Source organism: Alligator sinensis, unplaced genomic scaffold, assembly GCF_000455745.1.
Source record: "Alligator sinensis unplaced genomic scaffold, ASM45574v1 scaffold557_1, whole genome shotgun sequence".
NCBI classification, from domain to species: domain Eukaryota; kingdom Metazoa; phylum Chordata; order Crocodylia; family Alligatoridae; genus Alligator; species Alligator sinensis.
Window position 1 is genome coordinate 1,385,718 of NW_005842349.1, and position 22,125 is coordinate 1,407,842.

At 41.5% G+C, this 22,125-nt stretch overlaps 1 protein-coding gene across 6 annotated transcripts in view; it reads left to right on the top strand.

Annotated features, from left to right (window-relative positions):
- The window catches only part of ATAD1 (ATPase family, AAA domain containing 1), a 63,196-nt gene that overhangs the window by 11,264 nt on the left and 29,807 nt on the right, over positions 1 to 22,125 (top strand). The window contains exons 1-9 of one of the 6 annotated variants that reach the window (XM_006028999.3): positions 2,786 to 2,920; positions 4,390 to 4,556; positions 5,565 to 5,734; positions 8,008 to 8,106; positions 8,734 to 8,854; positions 9,747 to 9,947; positions 11,108 to 11,214; positions 17,506 to 17,595; positions 19,477 to 19,527. In XM_006028999.3, coding sequence (XP_006029061.1) covers positions 5,573 to 5,734; positions 8,008 to 8,106; positions 8,734 to 8,854; positions 9,747 to 9,947; positions 11,108 to 11,214; positions 17,506 to 17,595; positions 19,477 to 19,527 — 831 coding nt within the window. In that variant the 5' untranslated portion in view covers positions 2,786 to 2,920; positions 4,390 to 4,556; positions 5,565 to 5,572. Of the gene's footprint in view, positions 1 to 2,785; positions 2,921 to 4,389; positions 4,557 to 5,564; positions 5,740 to 7,322; positions 7,475 to 8,007; positions 8,107 to 8,733; positions 8,855 to 9,746; positions 9,948 to 11,107; positions 11,215 to 17,505; positions 17,596 to 19,476; positions 19,528 to 22,125 lie in introns of those variants that run through there. The other 5 variants (XM_025210451.1, XM_025210454.1, XM_014522430.2 and 2 more) reach the window with 5 other exon arrangements.

Consider the following 22,125-nt stretch of genomic DNA (forward strand, 5'->3'; position numbering starts at 1 on the left):
TCAGGCAGTGGCAGGGCCCGTCCGTGCTGAAGCCGGGGACATCCTCCCCCAGGCAGGCCCTGCCTCACCTTTTGGTGCTTCTGCGAGGGTTGTGACCTTGTCTACGAGAGGCCTCAGGCCCTAGCAACAGCCTGGAGCAGGATAGGCCCTAGCAGCCAGTTCAGGGCTGGCTCCGGGTTGGTTTCCCCAGTTAGGCCCTTCTCCACCTCACAGTGTAATGAGGAAGTGGATGCGGGGTCCACAACACTGTGTATACTTGGCTCCTCACCTTTTGGTGCTTCTGCGAGGGTTGTGACCTTGTCTACGAGAGGCCTCAGGCCCTAGCAACAGCCTGGAGCAGGATAGGCCCTAGCAGCCAGTTCAGGGCTGGCTCCGGGTTGGTTTCCCCAGTTAGGCCCTTCTCCACCTCACAGTGTAATGAGGAAGTGGATGCGGGGTCCACAACACTGTGTATACTTGGCTCGTGCACGGGCAGTGAGGGTTCATTGTGATGCAAGCAGTAAATAAGTTGGTGCTGGCAACGGTGGTGTTACAGGTTGAGCAGATTGTGTATTTACTTGTGCCCAAGTAAGCTGAGGATGCTGGAAACATTGTCAGCCATGGCAAGTGTCTTTCCTGTACAGTCCCATGGAAGTAGTTCATGAACTAGGTTAGGTTTAATCGCAGGCCAGAGGTTAGCTGATAGTCTTGTGTGTGTGTGTACTGTTAGAGTCAAACTAGTATCAGGGGTTTGCCTAGGAGGAGGAGGAGAGGAAAAATACCAATTAAAAAAAATCTTAGGCTTCCAGTTTCTTTTTTAACAGATCTAAAATGGCTGGAAATGGAAAGCTGAAATTGGCAGGAAAGGAGGCCTCAAAAATGCCTTGAAGTCTTGAGTGAAAAATGTGATGTCTTGAGCTACTAGGTCTTAAATTCAGCAGTTTCATCCCCTGTTATTTTTATGAAGTATAATTTCTTCATTACGTTTTACCAATACTTTAAGCAACATTAAATCTATGCTTGAATAGTAAAGATAACTGCTTAGAGAATGTGTATGTTTCCAAGGGGACATGTATGGATATATTCTTCAAAGGAGACTGGTTTTACTGGTTATTAGCTTTAATGTTGTAGAAAACCAGTGCCTTTCGTTGCTTGATAAGAGATGTAGTTAAGAAAGACTTCTTTGTATGGGAAGGCATTATGTGGTTCTATAACTACCCTTTTTGTGTTTCCATTTAAGTACAGTCTTTAGTGTCATGGACACTGGGGAAGGGCATTTGGGATAACCCTTTCAGGTTGCTGGATGTTGTTAAAGGAGTTAACATTGCCTAAACTGTTCTTTCCATCCTCTGACCCCTCAGTGCCCTTAGTCTGTTCTTTGAGTCTTTTTCCTAGACAAAGTCACCACAACAAAAAATGCAAAGCTGTTGATGGTAACAGTTGGAAGCAGGAGTAACCACCTGCTTTCTTAGCTTATTGTTTATGTAAAAATTAAATATGCTGTCTGCATATTTTTTGTTATGTCTTATATCTCTTTATAATGGAGCCTTGTAATCATCTTCAATGATTGGCATAGCCAGGGACTACATTCAAGTGCTTTTCATTACTGTGGTTCAGAAGGTTTTGATTTCTATAATCTGGTAATTTCTCTGTGCTGGTCAGAAAGGTGATGATGGTATTTCTGGGCAGGTATGCTTCTGTGAATACTGCTGGTATTCAAGCTTTCCTTATTCAATCCAACAGTATGTTAAGCCATGGTATAAGAGATGGTCAGACATTTTGTACACACAAAAGGTATTGGGAGGTGAGATATTTACCAGCTTTATTACTGGTATTGTGCTAACAACTTGGGACTGCAGGTATGGCTGGGAGCTTTGTTGTACGCTGGTCAACACAAAGGAAACCAAAGGAGTCCTGTTCCAAAGTGCTTGGCACCTTGGAGGATTGTCAGGAATCCCACTTTAATTCAAGGTGTTTGTAGGTTCTCATGAGTATTTTCTTAATTAATTTTACTAATATGACATGTATGTCTCTTACATATGAATAGTGTCAAGATGGATTTAGCCCACTTGTTATGATTTTGGCATGAAATGTGGTATTTGCTATAAATGTAATTTTGATACATTTTCCTATTTTAGCCAGGAATGTTTAGTTAAGGCAGTGATTAATTTTGTGTTCCTCACCTGTTTATACTTGGGAGAAGTAACCACTGAGAGTTAGCATTTGTCATGATTTTGTTTACTCATCACCCTTACAGACCTGCACTGAATGGCACGTGAACTCAGCCCTTCCAGACCTTTTACGATTTAAAAGTAGGGAGAGTGGTTGTAATGTTACCTGGGAACAGACTATCCAAAGAAGGGTATTTCTAAGAATAGGGAAAATAGGTGAGAAACATGTCCTTGGGATGTCTGAAAGGGATGCACATAGTCTCCTGGTCTTAATTAGATCAGGAAAGACTTGTTAATTTGATAAACATGCACCTTTGGGATGGCAAGAAGATCATCCATACTATGCATAAAGTATATTGTAAATGGCTAGATAAGAAATCATTACTTAAGCCTAGCCAGAATTGCCTAAAGCTTCCTGAGGATAAGGGGCTTTCATCCCTCAGTTAGCATGCCAAGTAAAAACCACATTCTTGGCTTTAAGATGCAGGGTAAGACGGGTCTGATACTTTTTTTTGTTTATTTTTATATTGCCATCTATATCTCAGCATTTGGTCACTGATTTCTTATGTCTACTCTTGTTTTTTATTATAAATCTTTTTGTTATCTTTTTAATTTACCCCAAAATCACACTTACTCTGATAGTAAGTACTTGACCACACAGGCAGAACTCATCTCTAGAAGGAGAGGATCCATCTTTTCAGAGAGCATAACTGGATGAGGGTGTGATTCTTGTGGCTGGCAAAATCCCCTCTGCTAAAAGCCGCCAAGAGGTAGGTAAGGCAAGTAAAGCTTGAGGTACCATAGGTCAGGGAGATGACCTTTGGAGCATTTCAGTCTGTTTTCAGTGGTCAAGTAGCAGAAAGCAGAGAGAGGTTTGGAGTTAAAGGGCATCCCTGAGGGCAGGGGAGCACCTCAGAAGTCTCTCTCAAAGGTGCACGTGTCTGCATCTGGGGCTAGGGAAAGTCACAGCAGGCACATCCAGATGAGTATGGCCGTGTGGTATGTGGCACCACAAATACGTCTGCAGCTTCCCATACCACACGTTCAGATGTTTGTGCTGCAGGAGACCATTGCCTGTGTGTGTGCTTCTCCATTTTTTTTCCCATGGATTTTTTTTTACCCCTGACTTCAGCGGCCAAAAAAACCTACAGAAAAAGAAATCAGAACAGAGTGCGTACACACAGGCAGAGCACACCATTCAAAAGTGGAGCTGGGCTGGCCGGAGCAGCACTGCAGCTGCCAGCCAGGCTCCGCGCAGCATAATCGCTGCTGCTGCAGCTCTGGGAGGACCCCAGATAAGGCTGCTGGGGTCAGCCCAGTGCTGGCCCCAGCCTCCCCTACCCCACCTGGGGTAAGTTGCAATGAACCAAAGCGCACATGGCGTGGGTGTTCCCTGGGGACAAGTAGCAGTGGCACAAGGTACACTACTTGTCCCTGGGGAACCAAACGTCCATGCCATGTGTGGATGCGGCCAAAGATGTTATTGGTAGTGGAAGGTAAAGAACTTGCAGAGTAAGGATTGATCAACTATCATCCATGCTTACCTTTCTGAGAGAGGGCCATTTGTCCTTCCTCATTTATCTAAAAGCCACTTTTTTTTTGACAAGAGGGAAAGTTAAGTACTCATGTCATGGAAGAATAATAGAAACCAAAGCAGCTGCCAGGTTGTGTATGTTTTAGGTGATAATGTGCAAGCAGGCAGAATTTCAAGAAAATTATGTATTTTAAAAAGATATTAAAATGAAGTCTTTGTTCAGGCAAATTTAACTTTATTTCCCTTTTTAAACTGTCATCAGCAAGTTGTCAACAAAAAACATCTAACATTGTTTTCATGTACCAAGGATTTCCAATCATTTTTTAAAAAGTAACGGAGAGGTGGTTTGAACAACAAAAAAGCTTTACAATGCATAACGTTCATTGTAAATGATCTTCACTGTCCTCTGAGTTTGTAAAATAAGTACTTTATTGATGGTATTTTGGTATTGGGCAAGTATCTTTATTGCCTTTTTCCTGAAAAATAGATTTTACAAAATGGGCAAACTGTACATATAATCTATTTAGTTATGTGTACTCTTTAAAAAGCCAGCTTTTATCTCATACTTTTAAAAAAAAATACTTTGAGATGTTATTGAAATGGCTTTAAAATAAACCAGTCTACTTTAGGGATCAATACAGAAAGATTTTAGCCAATGCCAATGTTAGGCATTTAATTGTAGTTTTTTTATTCCTATCTGCTCAGTCATTGTGTTTGGCATTCAAGATCTTCAGAATACATCCCTGTTGTCTGACATGAGTATAGACATGGCACTACACAACCATGGCACACCATCAATAAGTTATCTACCTTTTCCTGACTGACAGCTGTTTGGAGGGCAGCCCTGGAGGAGAAGCAGTTCCTGCTGCTAAGTAATTATTTTACTGCTTCACACTTCACACACAAAATTAGGCAAACAGAAGATGAGTGAGACCACTTGTGATTCTTAATTTGAGTCCCAACCAGTTCCACAGTATATAGATTGGGGATGGGAAAGAAGATCCCAATGTATTTCTTTTCTCTTTTTTTTCCCCTCTTCACTTACTAAATGCAGCCTGTAACTTCATATCAGTGGAAGGCAGGGCAGGGTAGCACCTTAAAGATTTAGTCTTGTAAGGTGTTGACTTAATTTAAGACTAACACAAGCTTGTACTGTCTTAATTTTAACTTTAATTCCGATCTTGGCTTTGATGGAAGTCAACCCCAGTCCTTTGATGGCTGTCTGCCACAAAGCCAGCATTTTCAGCCTTCCAGGGACTGTAACAGCTCAAAAGGACTATGTTGAGAGACTGTTCTAGATGCAGACTAACACTGAACTTTCTACGGCTAAATATGGAACACGTCTCAATTGGACAATGGTCCATAATAAGAAACATTCAAAATAACAGGAAGTGACATGAAATAGCCTCTGTTTTGTTTGTTTTTTTTACTTTGTCTTCATGAGTCAGCTTTTTTGAGATCAGTAAATCATATGAGTGGAACAGGCCTGAATGGGAATGGGGTAAATTCACAAGTGAAGAAGTGTATCCCTTTGGTAAAGTATTGTGTAGCTGATATGCTTCAGCATCTTCTTGAATATAGGAACTAAAAGCACAGAAGCAAAGCTGCAAAAGATTGTGGTTGCCTTTTTGTATTCTACCTTACAGAGGTGGAAATGAAACAACAGATGTTGAATATATCAAGCATTAAGTTGTTAACCCTTTTCTTTTGAGTTTTCGGGGCTTGTGCCATTACCATAAAGAAATTATGACATATTCTGATTTTTACACCTTTATGAAAAAGTATTGCACAGAAAGCAGATATTTCTAAATGATGTTTTGAAATGAGCGTGTTTTCTCAGATTTTAATAGCTCTCCCCCATTGACTTTTTTTTTAACTAGTATTCAAGATGGTACATGCCGAAACCTTTTCTCGCCCACTGAGTCGGAATGAAGTTGTTGGTTTAATTTTCCGTTTGACGATATTTGGTGCTGTAACGTATTTTACCATCAAGTGGATGGTAGATGCAATTGATCCAACCAGGAAGCAAAAAGTAGAAGCCCAGAAACAGGTATGGTTCAACTTTTAAGTATTTCTTCCTTCTGGAAAAGATGAGCTCTTGCATTTAATCATTTATACGTACAGATATGTTTCACCAGTCACTGAAGCTGGGACTTTGAAAAAATCCAGTCTGTAGAAAGCAAGACAGACATTTCACTATCAGCAGCTTTTAAGTTTTAATGTAAAACAAAGCTTCTAGTTCATGTGGTTGTGAAAATAGCCTTCTTAATGGAAAAGAGTGTAGCATTATTTCCAGAGTCGGGCAGTGAGCCTGTGTCTTTTCTGCTGTGAGCAGCTTTGCTAAGTGGCAGGGAGAAATAACTCATCAGCCTTGTAGCTGCAGCATAAAATTCCCTGCTGCTTCTGCAGCTCTGGGGGAAAGGAAAAACCAAGAAAAGAAAACTGAAGGCTATCCCCTCCCTACAGCACTCAGCATTGTTGGGAAGGGATAGAGAGACAGAAGGCTCCTCCCTTCCTTTTGCTACTGTTGGAGCTCTACATATGCTGCTTGTTAAGAGGTATGGAAAAAGATAGCATCTGCAAGTTGCCTCTGTGGGCAGCACCTATTATGGGCCAGTCATCTTTCTCCTTTCCAGGACTTGTGTATATATTCATGGGGACTACTTATTTATTTGCACTGTCTGGTCTCTTGCCCCATCTGATATTTTTCTGGTCTCAGTTAAGGAAGTGTAGCCTCTTGATTAGTACACAGCATAAAAATGGTTAAAAACGAACAAGAACATGTATTAAGTATGTATAACAATACCTTTGGTGCAAATGGAATAAATGTAGGTTGAGTATATATATCCTAATTGGTTTGACCCAGATATGTGGCTAACACCTTTTGTGGGTTCTTTGATTACAAATCTGAACCTCTGCCTCTCTATTTAACCAAACATAATTCCAAAGTCAGATTTCTTCAAGTCCTGTGCTAGGGCAGTGGTTATGTTGATTTGGAAAGAGAAATGCCTTCTGTTGTATCAGACACTACTTCCTGCAGTATTCTAGGTTTTGAGCAGGCCAAATCTATCCTGTTCAACTTGTGAAATTTAACAAAATTGTGTGCTGTTGTAGCATTATATAGGTGTAGATGATTATTGTACCTCTTAGCCATTTTTTGCAGTCTTACAGTAACATCAGAGTTAACTTTTTGAGCTGCCTTTTGATCTTTTTGTCTGTCGTCTTGACATCCATTTAATAGCCTGGTATCACTAACTGTATGAAGATGTCATTCACTGGAGCGGAGAGAAGTGGGAACTTTTCAGTTTTTGTGCCTAAAACTTTATAAATATTTCTAGAAATGTATCAAGCATAGAGACGCATCTTTATCAGGAAAGTTCTTATTGGTTCAGCGAAGCAAGTTGTAGCACCAGGAGGAGTCCTCAGGTAGTCAAGGCACTGGCAGCTCCCAACATTTTTATTTGTGTACTATTAAAGCAGTTTCTCAGCAAACTTAAAATACTAGAAGTTTCTGGAGCTTTCTCAACGTTAGTGCTAATGTTGGTTGAGATTTTGTTTTATGCTTTTCAAGTGCAGAATGAGTAGTTTTAGGATAATGAATTAATCTTTTTGCTTCTCTGTATTTTTATTTGCCAAAGCTACGGTAAATAGCGGATGAGCTCTCCTCCACTTCACACTTGAAAACAGTGGGTACAGCCCCATGGAGGATTGCATCACACAGCTGTCGGCCTGCTGATAGGTGGAGAGCTGTCAACCAAGCCCCATCATGCAGCTGGCATAAGACTGCATGGTGTGACTACCCTGCCCCACATTTTCAACTTAAGGCTTGTTGGAAACCAGCTACAAAAATATTACACTTCACCAATCACCTGATCATGTAGCTGGGTCACTATTTATGGCACGATTAACAAGTTAATCACATCTTAAGTGTAACGTCTTCCAGGGGCCTTAGGGGCAAGGAACAGCGCATCTGTATCACCTACTAGTGTGCCTCAGTCCTTCTTTGAACTGAGACAGGGTTGGGGTCTCTTCATCTGTTGTCAGTCTTTGGCATCTCACTCAGTTTATGTTATAGCGTGTTGTTTTTCAATGTAACACTTGTCTGCTGGGAATTGAGACTGAATTAACTTTGGGGGTCACTGAAGAGTCATTAAATAGTAAAGCCTTTTCACTTGAGCCATGTTCAAATACACGGCTTAGTGAAAGTGGCTCTTTTTGTCTCCTAATTTCCAGACCCCAAAATGGCGAGTTTCAAAAAGTGATTTTAAGCTGTTTAACTGTCTTCCTCTTCCTTCTGTTTATACCACTGTTTTCTCTTTCTAGGCAGAAAAGCTAATGAAGCAAATCGGGGTGAAAAATGTCAAACTTACTGAATATGAAATGAGTATTGCTGCACATCTAGTTGACCCTCTTAGCATGCATGTAAGAGACTATATTCTCTGCTCATTTCCCCTATTATTCCTATAATAAAAATAGTTCTTTTTACATGCATAGAATGAAGTTACAGGGGTTTAGGGTTCCATCCAGGAAGAGCACACACCAACTGCTGAAGCTTCCTTAGCCTGACGAAGGGTTTTTGAACCCGAAAGCTTGCTTAATAACTATTCTCCAACCATTTGGGTTGGTCTAATAAAAGATATCAAATTCACCCAAGGAACCTTGTCTGTAGAATGAAGTTAAACATTTGTAATGCATGGAAGATTTTGATAGATTTTGACTTTAATGACCCTGTTCTTCAATGAGGAATTATATTTTCATGAAAATGCAATTTGAAATGTTTAGAGTTTATAAGTAATGTCAGAATATATCCTAGTGGGGATTAACTCTTTACCCTAAAATTATTTAGACTGTATTGGAGAAAGTAACCTGTATTAACACTGTCTTGTTAAATTATGCTTAAAAATAATTAAATTGACATAAGTTCAACATTTGATCATGACTACATTTTAAGTTTCCTTTGAAACTTTTACAAATTTGAGTATTATTTGTTGTCAGTGACTGTGTGGTAAGCTTTAAAGTTTTGCTTCTAATACTGTTTTTATTTATTAGGTAACCTGGAGTGATATTGCAGGGTTAGATGATGTTATTACAGATCTGAAGGACACAGTCATCTTACCCATCAAAAAGAAATATTTATTTGAGAATTCCAGACTCCTGCAGCCACCAAAAGGTAGGAAGTAAGCATTTGGGGTATATGTGTGGCTTAAAAATATAATTACTTAGAAAGGAAGAAAGTTAATATCTGTGTTTCAAAAAAGACTAGTTGATTGTTGATGATAATGGGCCTCAATTTGCTCATTTTTCTTAAAATAAGGTATTTAAGATGCAGTTCTTAAATGGTGCTTTTATCACTTTATAGAATACATTGCTTACTACTTGAGCTTCTTGTTAGCGATCCACCAGAAATGAACAAGCAGCCAAAACCTTTGAATGTCTTCATAAATATCCCTCTCCGTTGGTTCCTTGTTATGATGTGCATTTTTATTCAAGTGAAATACAATTCTGTGGATGATATGAAAATAGGAATACATTCTATTAAATTGTTAACATGGGATTGAGTATGACTAGTTTAAAAAAACCTGCCAAATAGTACGCTTTAGTTAGTATTGTTTTTTTGTTAATAGTTTTTATATGGGTATCCCTACCTACTAATGTTTTTCAAAAACCTTTTCAGCAGGGCAGAAAATGGCTATAAACCAGTTCTATCAAGTCCACAAAGCAAACAGACTTTTTCATTCATTTTAGTCACAGCAATCTTAAGCCTTAGTGGTAATTATAGTAGGTAGGCACAGAACTTTCAGACAAAACATGACTTTTAAAGTTGATTGTTCCTTTTTAAAACTATTTGTTTTAAGTATTAAAATTAAGTAAAGCTATTTGATAATTTAAAAATTATATTTAATAAAGCAGCAAAAATGCTGCATTACCAGCATGTGGATGGCATTCAGTAGACTGGTGGTACTCACAAGTCAGCAGAATGTGAGTTCTTACATAACAATATCAGTTAATCACATCAGTCTTTCTTTCAGTGTCCATAAAACCTTAATACTTTTATTTTTCAGGAGTACTTCTGTACGGTCCTCCAGGTTGTGGTAAAACTCTCATTGCCAAAGCTACGGCAAAGGAAGCAGGTTGTCGATTCATTAATCTCCAGCCTTCAACACTGACTGACAAATGGTATGGGGAGTCACAGAAACTGGCTGCTGCAGTCTTCTCCCTTGCTATAAAGCTCCAACCATCGATCATTTTTATTGATGAAATAGGTAAAACAATATATCTATATATAGTCATAGAAGGGAAAGATTAAGTGCCAATTTAAAATAGATAGGTATATTAATTTATTACCAAGGTGATGGTAGTGCAGTAAGAAATATAACCTGTGTTGAACAACAGTTGTGCAGTTGCATGTTTCTGGATTCTTTTTTGCATAAATGTCAAATCAAAAAATATATATTGATGCAGAAGAGCCACCAATTTTCCACCTCCTTTAGACTAACTGTCATTTAGGAAGCCCATATTTAGAGAGGAAAAGCTTCCCTGAAAGTGCATGACTATTGCTGGAAGATCTGAATTAAAGTTGGTCTCATCCTGATAAATGTTGAGGACGGGGACTGGGGGAAACAAGAAATGGCTAGATAGATGTAATAAAACAAAAAAGAATGAAAGAGGAAAAAAATAGAGACTTTATAGTGGTGAAAAATCCTTATTTTAGAGAAAGCAGTGAAGACAATTTTGGGATTACTAACTTGCAAGATATAAATCCAAGATTAATGAGAAAATAACACTGCAGTTAAAATTGCTTATTCTCTTCCTTCAAGCATATATTACAATAACTCATGGGCCTTGGAGGAAAACAATTCACTGTGAAGATACAGTAAAGCTACTTCATGCTGCTTATAGTCACTTTTTCCAGAGATGTCTGTATTTTTTATGTATTTATTTTTTTGAAGGACTCTTCTTCTGGAGATGACTCATAGGGTTGGAGTTCTGCATGACTTTGAATTCACATAGATTCAACATGCAGTGACATTGGTTTAGCTCTCTTTGTAAACTTCTGAGCTTGTTGGAATCTGAGTGAAAGCATTTCAGTATACTGCATGGGGAGCAAAGATGAATGTTTATTTTTTACATAACTAAGAATAAGAAAATTCAGAGCTAGTTCACCCAGTTATAGATAAGAAATGTCATGTAATGTACTGAAGAGTACTAAGTTGGAGAAGGTAGGGTTTTTTTCTCCTCTAGGTTTTCTTCAACATCTGACTTTTTTCCTCCTTTCAGCGGTGTTGAGCTTTTGTCTTCTTGGTACCAACTATATTTTTCTGTTTTTATTATTTTAAAAGTTTGTGCCAGAGAGATAAAATACTATATGGTTGGTACAGTTGCATATATGGTGAACTATGTTCATTGAATCTTTTTCATATAGATTCCTTCCTACGAAATCGCTCAAGTTCTGACCATGAAGCTACAGCTATGATGAAAGCTCAGTTCATGAGCCTTTGGGATGGTCTGGACACTGACTACAATTGCCAAGTAAGTGAAAAGATTTAAGCTGATAACTTCTATAATTCTTTCATAGAAATCTGTGTTTTTCCTCACTTTAAGGGACATAGTATTGAACATAGTAGCTGCCAAAAGCATTATTCTACCTAGTTTTGTTACTGGATACCATTGGGACAAAAGTTCGCATTAATAATTAATTAATTCATGTTTCAGAAAACTCCTTACGTATGCTGACCATTTGAAAAGCTTTCTAAAAAAATGTTTCTTTTCAGTATTTTTTGATAATGCAAATGCAAGACGAGATGGCTACATTTACAATGTGAGCAATATGAAACAATCACTTGATGACTTTTTTCAAGCCAGGTGAATCTCAGACCCCAGGAACTTAACTGAAAGATTTCTGTAATAATCCAGATTTACTGAAAAGTCTTGACATACACCCTTTACCAGCCCCTTCTACTCTTCCCACAGAAAGCAAAATCATTTATACCTAATGAGCTATTCTGAAAGTACAGGACGCCACCATTATCAAAGGGGAAATGCTGGCAATCTCTGTTTTATGTATTCAAGCCCAGTTTTTGTCATCTAACTTTAGTAGTAATATCAGATGTCAAAAAAGGTTGATAGTATTCATGAGAGACAGAAGTGATCTGCTTAGTCTAGGACTGATGCCTACTGGTGTGGGAGCATCTAGCCCATTCCCCCTGCCAATGTCTTTCAAACTTGACCTGAAGGATAGCCCATTCACCCTGCCAATGTCTTTCAAACTTGACCTGAAGAAACTTCATTGTAAGGTTGAAAGAGCAGTTCATTTCCCTGTGTCTTCTTTTTTGTGAACTGTCAAGATTTTGGGGAGTGGTAGTTTTAGATTTAGAAGCTCACTGGTTAAAAGCGGGCATACTTGTTTTAATAGACCATCAAAAAGTCAACGGACTGAACAGTCACCTCAGACTGGATTTAATTGGGCATCCTGGAAGTGAAAGAAAGGGTTAGTAGTTGATTAATTTTTTAGTCATATAATGTTTCAGTTCCACTTTCCTTTTCCTTATTACCAGCTTCCTTTGCTCTTTCATAGCTGTTCTAGCTGCACTTTTTGTAACTTGATTTTTTTTAAATCGCATAGAATTGCAGTCAAACATGACTTCTCATACATCTTTTACACAATTGGCATTGGTATAACTAATGTTTCACCACATTAATCAAAAAGTGCAGGCTGTTATTTTATGTATCAATCTTATGTAAATCCAGTATGTCAGTAGGATGTTAATGCTAACAAAATTTACACAATACAAAGCTGGAATTTCAGATGGCTTAACCTGGTTTTCCCTTTAGCACTGATTTTTACCATTGCTTTAATGTGTTCCCTTTTTAAAAACTGTGAAAGCTTCTTGGAACTAATCCAGTAAAGCATACTTTTGCTGCAGTAAAACATAAATCTGGTCTTGTACATCTATTATTGAGTCTGGTGTAACAGATATGAAGAAACGGTTGTGTCCCTTACTAATAATTCCTAGCCTGATGGGAAAACTATTATAGTGAAATCTCTACAAAAACTGATTGAAGAACTCTAGCAATATTATGAAAATGCAGTTATTGGATGTGTTTGGTTAGAATTCATTACTGTTAAGAAAAAAATCTTTAAAGAGGTATCTCCAAAATAATTTTGTTACTGTTTTAGTATTTTTTTGAGAATTGACAAGTACACATTTCTCAAAATATTTATTGTAAAAGTTTTCTTGATAGTATTAGTTTGCTTGTGAATCCTGGACTATCTTTTATTACTGCTGTAAAATTCTTAAAATTCAAAAGAAAATTTAAAAAAGACTTGGAACTTTAACAATAGGATGTGGCAGGCAATGCAGTGGTGTGAATTTTAATTTGATCCCTGCCTGAAGTGCACCTGGAAAATATTCTACTCAGTAGAAAGTCTGAAGTGTCATGGTGGAGTTGTTAGGGGTTTTTCTTAGGTTTTTTGTTTTGGTTTTGTGTGTTAAGTTTTTTTTTTTGCAGGGATGAGGAACCATGAACAGAGAGAGAAGTAAGATCAAACTTCAGGCTTATCTGATTTTTATCAGAGACTGGCCGGAACCATTGTGGGAGGTGCTCCATACAGAAAATACTGCTTAAAAAGTGACTGGACATGTTTTGTTCCATCTGTATGGGTTTAAAGCAGGGGCAGACAAAATACAGCCTGCTGGCCAGATCTAGCCTGCCAGGCAGTTCCATCCAGCCTGCTGGGCCCCTCTGTAAGCCCTGGCCCTTGCTGCCCCTCTGCAAGCCAGTGCCTCCATGCAGGAGGTGCAGCTCTGGGTGCTAAGCAGCCACCCCAGCCTGGCCTGACCTGCCCCAGCCCGAGCTAGGAGGCACTAGAGATAAGCCTCTGCCTGGCCTCCTCATGGCTGTTTCCATGAGCCTGAAAATGCAGGTGAGGGCCCCATCGGGCCGGGGCCAGGGACTCCTGCTGGGGGTAGGGGGTTGGGAGTGTGGGGTGCACTATGGGCCTGGGCTTTCTCTGCAAGCTGCTAACACATGTGGCCAGGGCCTCAGGTGGGAGCACGAGAGCCGAACACTGCACTTAGCAGTATCTGCTGCCAGGGACTCGGGCAGGAGCCACAGTTGAGCTGGGTGGGGTTGGTCCCACACACTGCTGCCACTTGCAGCTGGAGACTGGGGCGGGAGTGTGGGAGCTGTGCATTATGGGGCCAGGTGGAGCTGGCCTTCCACCCTGCCGCCCGCACGTAGCTGGGGACTCAGGTGGAAGCACTATCGGCCCTATTATGTCGGATAGAGCACAGCAGCCCCCCTGGCTCTCCAGGGACCTAGCAGATCTCCTGAGGCTAAAAAGAAAGGCCTACAAAGGGTGGAGGATGGGAGTCACCTCCAAGGAGGATTATTCTGCACTGGTCCGGTCCTGTAGGGAGCAGACCAGGAAAGCCAAGGCTGCAACTGAACTCCAGCTAGCTTTGAGCATCAAGGGCAATAAGAAGTCCTTTTTCAGATATGTGGGGAGCTGGAGGAAAAGCAGGGGCAACATTGGACCCCTCCTGAACCAGATGGGGCAACTGACCACAGATCTTTGAAAACTCTTGGCGCTCTGGTGTAGTGCCCGAAGACTGGAAGAAGGCCAATGTGGTGCCTATCTTCAAGAAAGGGAGGAAAGTGGATCCGGCTAACTATAGGCCCATCAGCCTGACTTCTATCCCGGGGAAGATCTTAGAAAAGTTTATTAAAGAGGCCATCCTTAATGGACTGGCCGACGCCAACATCTTAAGGGATAGCCAGCACGGGTTTGTTGCGGGTAGGTCTTGCTTGACCAATCTCATTTCCTTCTACGACCAGGTGACCTATCACCTGGACAAGGGAGAAGAGATTGATGTCATATATCTTGACTTCAAAAAAGCCTTCGATCTGGTGTCCCATGATCGCCTCTTGGAGAAACTGGCCAATTGTCGCCTTGGGTCCTCCACGATCCACTGGCTGGAAAATTGGCTCCGGGGTCGGACCCAGAGGGTAGTAATCGATGGAAGTCACTCATCGTGGTGTCCTGTGACCAGTGGGGTCCCCCAAGGCTCTGTCCTTGGACCCATACTGTTCAACATCTTCATTAATGATGTGGACACTGGAGTCAGAAGCGATCAGAACTGGCCAAGTTCGCCGATGACACCAAACTTTGGGGCAAAGCATCCACACCAGAAGACAGGCAGGTTATCCAGGCTGACCTGGACAGGCTCAGCAAGTGGGCGGACGAGAATCTGATGGTGTTCAACGCCGATAAATGCAAGGTTCTCCACCTTGGGAAAAAAAACCCGCAGCATCCTTATAGGCTCGGCAGTGCTATGTTGGCTAGCACTATGGAAGAAAGAGACTTGGGGGTCATCACTGACCACAAGATGAACATGAGCCTGCAATGCGATGCGGCGGCTAGTAAAGCGACCAAAACGCTGGCTTGCATCCATAGATGCTTCTCAAGCAAATCCCAGGACGTCATTCTCCCCCTGTACTCGGCCTTAGTGAGGCCGCAGCTGGAGTACTGTGTCCAGTTTTGGGCTCCACAATTCAAAAAGGATGTGGAGAAGCTTGAGAGAGTCCAGAGAAGAGCCATGCGCATGATCAGAGGTCAGGGAAGCAGACCCTACGATGACAGGCTGAGAGCCCTGGGGCTCTTTAGCCTGAAAAAGCGCAGGCTCAGGGGTGATCTGATGGCCACCTACATACAAGTTTATCAGGGGTGACCACCAGCATCTGGGGGAACGTTTGTTCACCAGAGCGCCCCAAGGGATGACGAGGTCGAATGGTCACAAACTGCTTCAAGATCGTTTCAGGCTGGACATAAGGAAGAACTTCTTTACTGTCCGAGCCCCCAAGGTCTGGAACAGCCTGCCACCGGAGGTGGTTCAAGCGCCTTCATTGAACACCTTCAAGATGAAACTGGATGCTTATCTTGCTGGGATCCTATGACCCCAGCTGACTTCCTGCCCTTTGGGCGGGGGACTGGACTCGATCTTCCGAGGTCCCTTCCAGCCCTGATGTCTATGAAAGCTATGAAAGGATCAAGGGAACATGAATGCAACTTAAAGCCATTTTTTTCACCCATCTCCAAGGCTTGTGCCACAGGCAGACCAGTTTTGAAAGTACTTCTGTGCTGTAATAAAGGTTGTTGCTCTGATTAAATGGGCTCTCAATGCAGAACAGGTTCACAGAACTATTGGATCTGGCCTGAAGAAAGAGCCCCAGGGCTTCACCTGCGCCATGCTGGGACTGGGAGATGCAGCAGTGGCAGCTAGGTCTTAGCGCCAGCCTGCTTCAGACCTGAGATGGGTCATTCTGTTGCTGACCACTGATGTGAAATGTTTTGTTAAAAATGAGGCAAGGTTCTTTGGGTAGATGTGCGAACTTTTATTAAACCAACTAATAGTTGGAAAAAAGATTTTTGCAAGTTTTCAGGCACAAACCACCCGTTTTCAGGCATTGGGAGAGTCTGCTGCTGTTATGATTTCTCCAAGGTAGAAAAGACCAACATCCTTGTTAAATATGAAGCAGCTTAAGGGCTCTTTGCAGATGTTTATTTTTTTTTTTAAAAGAGCTTTACTAGGAGCAGCAGTGTGTTACTGCATCCCGGCTCTACAGCATCTTTAAAGATTGAGTGCTTCAGCAGGGCTTTTTGGTGCTTTTAGCTAAAACTGATTCAATCAGCTGTTAGATAAAAGTGCCCAAAAAGCCCCACTAAAGCGCCTGATCTTTAGAGATGTTGGGCAAGCCGGGTTGAAGTAATGCACTATCCCTTCTGGGCAAGTGTAGGGCTTGGTGTGGGAACTGAATTTAAAGTGCCCTTTTTTGAGGTGTGGGGGTTATGTCTGCAAGCACTCTAAATGTCTACTCTCCCATCATTTTGTGTAATAGTAATTTTGAGCCTCCAGGTGGCAGCATTACTCTAAACAAGTGAAGGCACCATTGGTTCTGATGCATAGTGCTCAACCTACCATGGCTCATTGTGGGTAATGATCCAAGTCAAAAGATAAGCAAGAACAGCAGAATTTTTCAGGAGTCCAGAATTATGTAGTATTAACTATTTGACATTCATGTTTTTGTGACTGAGCATGTACAATACCTGTGGTTTACAATAGCAAGCGAGAAAAAGATATGGATATGGGCTGGGGGCAAACTTTCTTTTGAGTTTGCATTTGAGGTGTTGTCTGTCATGTTCAATACTGTTCTTGAACAACATTTTTAAATGTTATTTATACAGTTATTAGAGTATATGATATTTCTCTAAAGCTTTTCATGATTTTGGATTCAAACAATAATACCACAGTAGAAGTACCTTTTGGGGTTTTTAGGTATTTGATTTTTTTTTTTTTTTTTATTTATTTATTTTTTTTAAGATTATTGCTTTTTTGTGAAATTAGTGCTTACATGAGATGTTGGATTCATAGTCTTAGAATTCAGAGAAGAAAAAAGCTCTTCTTAAATGCCTTACTTCATTCAGTTCTGGAGAAAACTTGTCCAGTATGAACTAAACAAATGCACCAACACCTATAAAAGTAGGGTTTTTTGTTACTGCCTGTTTATTTGAATTGCTTGAACTTTCAACCTTGAAATCTTGAAACCTACAGCCGTTTAAAATATTTTCATGCCTATTTAAATCCTGCTGTTAAAATGAATGATGTTGGCTTGCTTGATGGAAGGGTAGAACAAATATCCATGTATTTTGTGACACTGCTCTCCCCTCTTCCCCCACCAACCCACCCCCCATCCTCCATACACACAGTCTATGATAATTTCCTTGTGCTGATTTAATTATTTCTGGCTTTCTCTGTATAGGTGATAGTGATGGGAGCTACCAATCGCCCTCAGGATCTTGATTCTGCCATTATGAGAAGAATGCCTACAAGGTTCCACATCAACCAACCTGTAAGTTATCCCACAATGCATACAATTAAGGGTTGTTTGCCCAAAGAGTTTGTGGTATGGGGGCACCTACTAGCCAAGAAACCTGTATTTGCCTGGGTAGCAAAATGAGCTTGAGAGGATTTTTTTTTTAGAAGTACTGATAATTTCACTTTTAATGTGAAATTTCCCATGTGAACATGAGTCCTACACACTTCACATAGAACCAACTTTGTGCCAACAAGAACTTCCTAATATATTTCTTGCATTCAGCCTAAAGGAATAGAGTTTGTGCACACTTGGGCATTCTGATTGGACACTGTTCACTTGCACCAAGGGAAAAGGAGGTTCAAGTTGCCTGCAGGTGCATCAATATATATATATATATATATACACAAATGTGTATACACTTTTCAGTTCTCGGGAAGTTATTAGCTCATCCTGATCTAATCTTCACTGCCACTGTATCCACTCCTTGCCACTGTCAGATGGTATTCCTCGAGGTTGCACGGCCATTTGGTCTGACCCAGTACAGAAGTTCTTCTGTTCTTAACTTAAGGGCCATCCAGATGGATCAGTTATGCAGACTTCATGGCTATTATACCTGGCAACTTAGAGCACTGTAGTTACTATGTAATTATTTTTCTCTACTGTAACTTAAAATAAAAACTGAGTAGGATTGGGAGCTGTGAACCAGCTACTTCAAATAAGCCAGAGTTCTTTAAAGGGCCGGAGGAAAAGCTAGCCAGAATTTTTTTGAGGCAGTGAGTAAACTATTAATCTGTACAGTATTTGCATTTAATCAAATGATTCTTGATGAATGGAAGTGAATCTGAATGACCTGTTCCTTGGCAGAGCCAGGTTTGTCTAATGGCTCTGCCTTACAATCTTAGTCCCTATGGCCATGTCTAGACAAGTGTGACTGTGTGGTACGTGGCACTGCAGATGTGTTTGCAGCGCCACATAGTGTACATTCAGGTGTTCTCTGCACTGCAAAATAGCAGCATGGGGTGTGGGGGGTGACCCCAGGAGATCCTGGGGTCAAAAAACACTTGCAAGAAAAAAGAAAGCGAACTATGTGGGGGCAGCGTGTACCACCCAAACCCAGAGCCTGGCCAGCCAGAGTCATGCTTCAGCTACCGGCCAGGCTCCAAGCAGCAGGATCTCCACTGCTGCAGCCCCAGGAGGCCCCCAGAACTCCAGGTATGGCTGCTGTGGCCAGCCCAGTCCTGGCTGCAGTCTCCATTATCCCACCCAGAGGACACGTGCAATAGGCGTTCCCGGGGACAAGTAGCAGTGGCACAAGGTGTGCCGCTGCTTCTTGTCCCCAGAGAGACATATGTCCATGTGGATGTGGCCTATGAGGGTATGCTAACTGCTTAACCCCTTTTTGTTAACCTTCTTGCAGTGCCTGATTAATATAGTCTAAATTTCCCAAGCAAGATCTTCAGAATGAGCTTGCGACTTAAGAAAACAACACTTGCAGCAGTCCCATTGTTTATGTGACTGACAAAATATGTAATAAATAATATCTTGTTTACACGTTGAGCATCTGCTCTTTGTTAGGGCAGATGCATGGTACAGAGAACTCCACAGTAGCTGCGTAGGTCTGTCTGCCCTAAACTAGCCTCATGCTGAAGTATTTGTCAGTTTCTTCTCTTTTCTTTAATTGCTGTAAACATGTGAAACTAATAATACTCTGGGTCCATCAAGTAGCATACATGCTAAAGAAACTGATTTCCCATTGCCAGGGGTCAGTCTGTACCCTGAGAGATGTCTTGGGGGTCATGCAGTACAAAATAAGTATGTACAAGTTGAGTGCCATTTTTAACAGCTAAAGCAAAGCATTATGTTAGAGCAATTTCTCTACTGTAACAACCCACAAAACCTCTTTTTTATTTAAAGGCTCTGAAACAGCGAGAAGCCATCCTGAAACTGATATTGAAAAATGAAAATGTAAGTTGGTGTGTTTTTCTTTTTAATTGATTCATTTTTCTTTCATATCATTATGTGGGCAAATAGAGGAGGTTGGAAAACATGTTTTAGAATCAGCTGACTTTGGCCTGGGTATGGATTATAGTCAAGAACATGCCACTAAACTGTCAGGGGCTGTTATCCATTTTGGGTGTGACTTCAGTTTTGAGAAGTGGAATTATTTAGCAGGTTAAGCTTGAAATGGTGGTTAAGCTTGAAATTAGTGTTCTAGTCTCAGGATTGCTGAGTGAATCATAGTGCGTCTGGGCAAATTACTTAATCTTTCAATCTCTATTTCCTCATCTGTACAAAGATGGGATTTACCTGCCTTCCGACATTGTGGTGACTAATTCATTTTGGAAAGCATTTTGACTAATAAATTAGTACTGATTAAGTGTTTGGAGGAAAGGGACATCAAAGATTTTGGATGCTGCAGGGGTTTTCTCCAGCTAAATTGGGAGTATTCATCATTTATTTTGATAGTGCTGTTTTTTGGAAGGATTGGCCTCTGAGTAAAAAGGGGATGCCTCTTATCCCGTCCCAGTAATGTCAGTCACAGGTTGGACTATAAAAGGAGGAGGAGAAACCAGAGAGTTGGGATGTCAGTGATATTATCCCTATTGCTGTTTGCAGAATTTAAGACATGATTTTTCTGGCTTTCTATGTATACTCCATTTAAGCTAGTTACATTTCCATGGAAGACTTCTGGAATTTGAGCCAACAGTGGTAACTCTGAGGGGCTATTTTTCATAACTGTCATAGGATGAGACCTGACCAATAAGACACATGTTAGCAGTAGAACTGATTTATAATCTCCTTCAGTTGCCGTCTTGTGTGAGCTGATCCCTAAGAATGACTGAGATTGTGAAGAAGGTAACTTGCTGCATAGGCTGTCATTTAAAATTATTTCAATGTTAGGGAGTTTCTGGCAAATTACTTAAGCGCTTTACCTGTGAAAACAAACAAAATCTATATTTAAAAGTTAAAGCATCAAAATAAAATAATCTTAGAGGAAATCTTGGCTTGCTATTGGACTACAGATTCTGACAGTGGTGCTTGTTTAAAGGTTTAGTTTTAGGAAGTCCATATAATTACATAAGTTAGAGCTGGAAGGAATCTTACAAATGATGTCCCCCTACTTGGTGTAGGTTAATCTTTTATACATAGCTGGATATTTTCCCTTTATAAGAAATTAACATCCACCTTCTTCTTACTTAAAGCCATGCAGCTTTATTTCCTCTGAAGAATTGCAGTTCTTTCCACTTGTTTTACTAATGGGCCTGTGGATGCTAGTGTTTTCTGATGCAGAATATTGTTGATAGGGGTACACGAATAAAGATTTTTTGGGCCAGTACTGATGGCCGATTTATTAATGAGCTATATCAGCCAATACCAATCTGATTGCTGATATGCGGTCTGGCAGCTTGGAGAGCAACATCTGGCTGGTAAGTCTGTTGGGGGGAAGGGGTAGGGCTGGGGCAGGTGCTGCCCCGCTGGGGTGGGGCACAGGGAGATAGAGCATGGGGAGAAGGGGGTGGATCCTGCCGCTGTGTGCACCCCCGTGGGAGCCATGGGAGATGGGTGCCCCCCAGATCTGTGCACTGGGTGAAGGCAGGCTGCGACTGTGGGCTGGGACCAGGGCACTGCCTGGCTCTTCCCGGCAGTGGGCTGGGCCGGGGCTGTGTTTGGGGCAGACAGCCGCAGTGCTGGGAGGGGGGCTGTGAGGTGGGTTGTGGCCACATCAGAATTCTCTGTAGCCTCCCTGCCAACCCCTCCCTCCTAGCACCGCTGCCTTCCTCTCTGAGCGCAGCCCCCTGACCAAGAAGAGCCTGGCACCACCCCAGGCCCCAGACCACAGCAGCAGCCCGCCTTTACCCTGCACACAGATCCAGAGGGCAGACGCCCCCCATGGCTCCTGCGGGGGTGCATGCAGCAGCGGAAACCACACCCTCTTCCCATGCCCCCTGCCTCCCCATGAGTCTCTCATGGTTCTGTCCCATGCCCCACCCCAGCTAGGCAGCACCTGCCCCTGAACTCCCTTCCTCACTGCAGGGGTCTTGATCTGCATCCCCCCATGCCCCTTCTCTCCCACCACCCCTTCCCCTCTGCCCCCAACAGACTTACCAGCCGGGCACTGTTCTCCATGCTGCCAGGCTAGATGCATGCATGCTGCCAGGCTAGATGCATGCATGCTGCAGCTGTGCACATGCACACAACATGTGTCTGCGACATTATTGGCCACCTCAGCTGAAAAATGCTGATTGCCAATGTCAATTTTCCTTTTATCAGTGCCGATACAATATGGACTGATACAATATCGGTGCATCTCTGATTGGGGAATTCTGGATCCCAATTGGAGCTTTCAGCAAGGAATGAGGATACTCCTGGGTTCTTTGCTGAGCCATGCCCTTTATTTGGTACTTATATGTGAGCAAGTTGTTTTTCCCCTCTAATCTTTTTTGAAACCTATCCATATGCCAGATGTGTGTAGTTTTTCATTAACTCGTTGTGTACAATGAAAATTATGGCTTTCCTTAAACGGTGATTAACAGCAATATGAATGTCCAAGGATATTTTTCA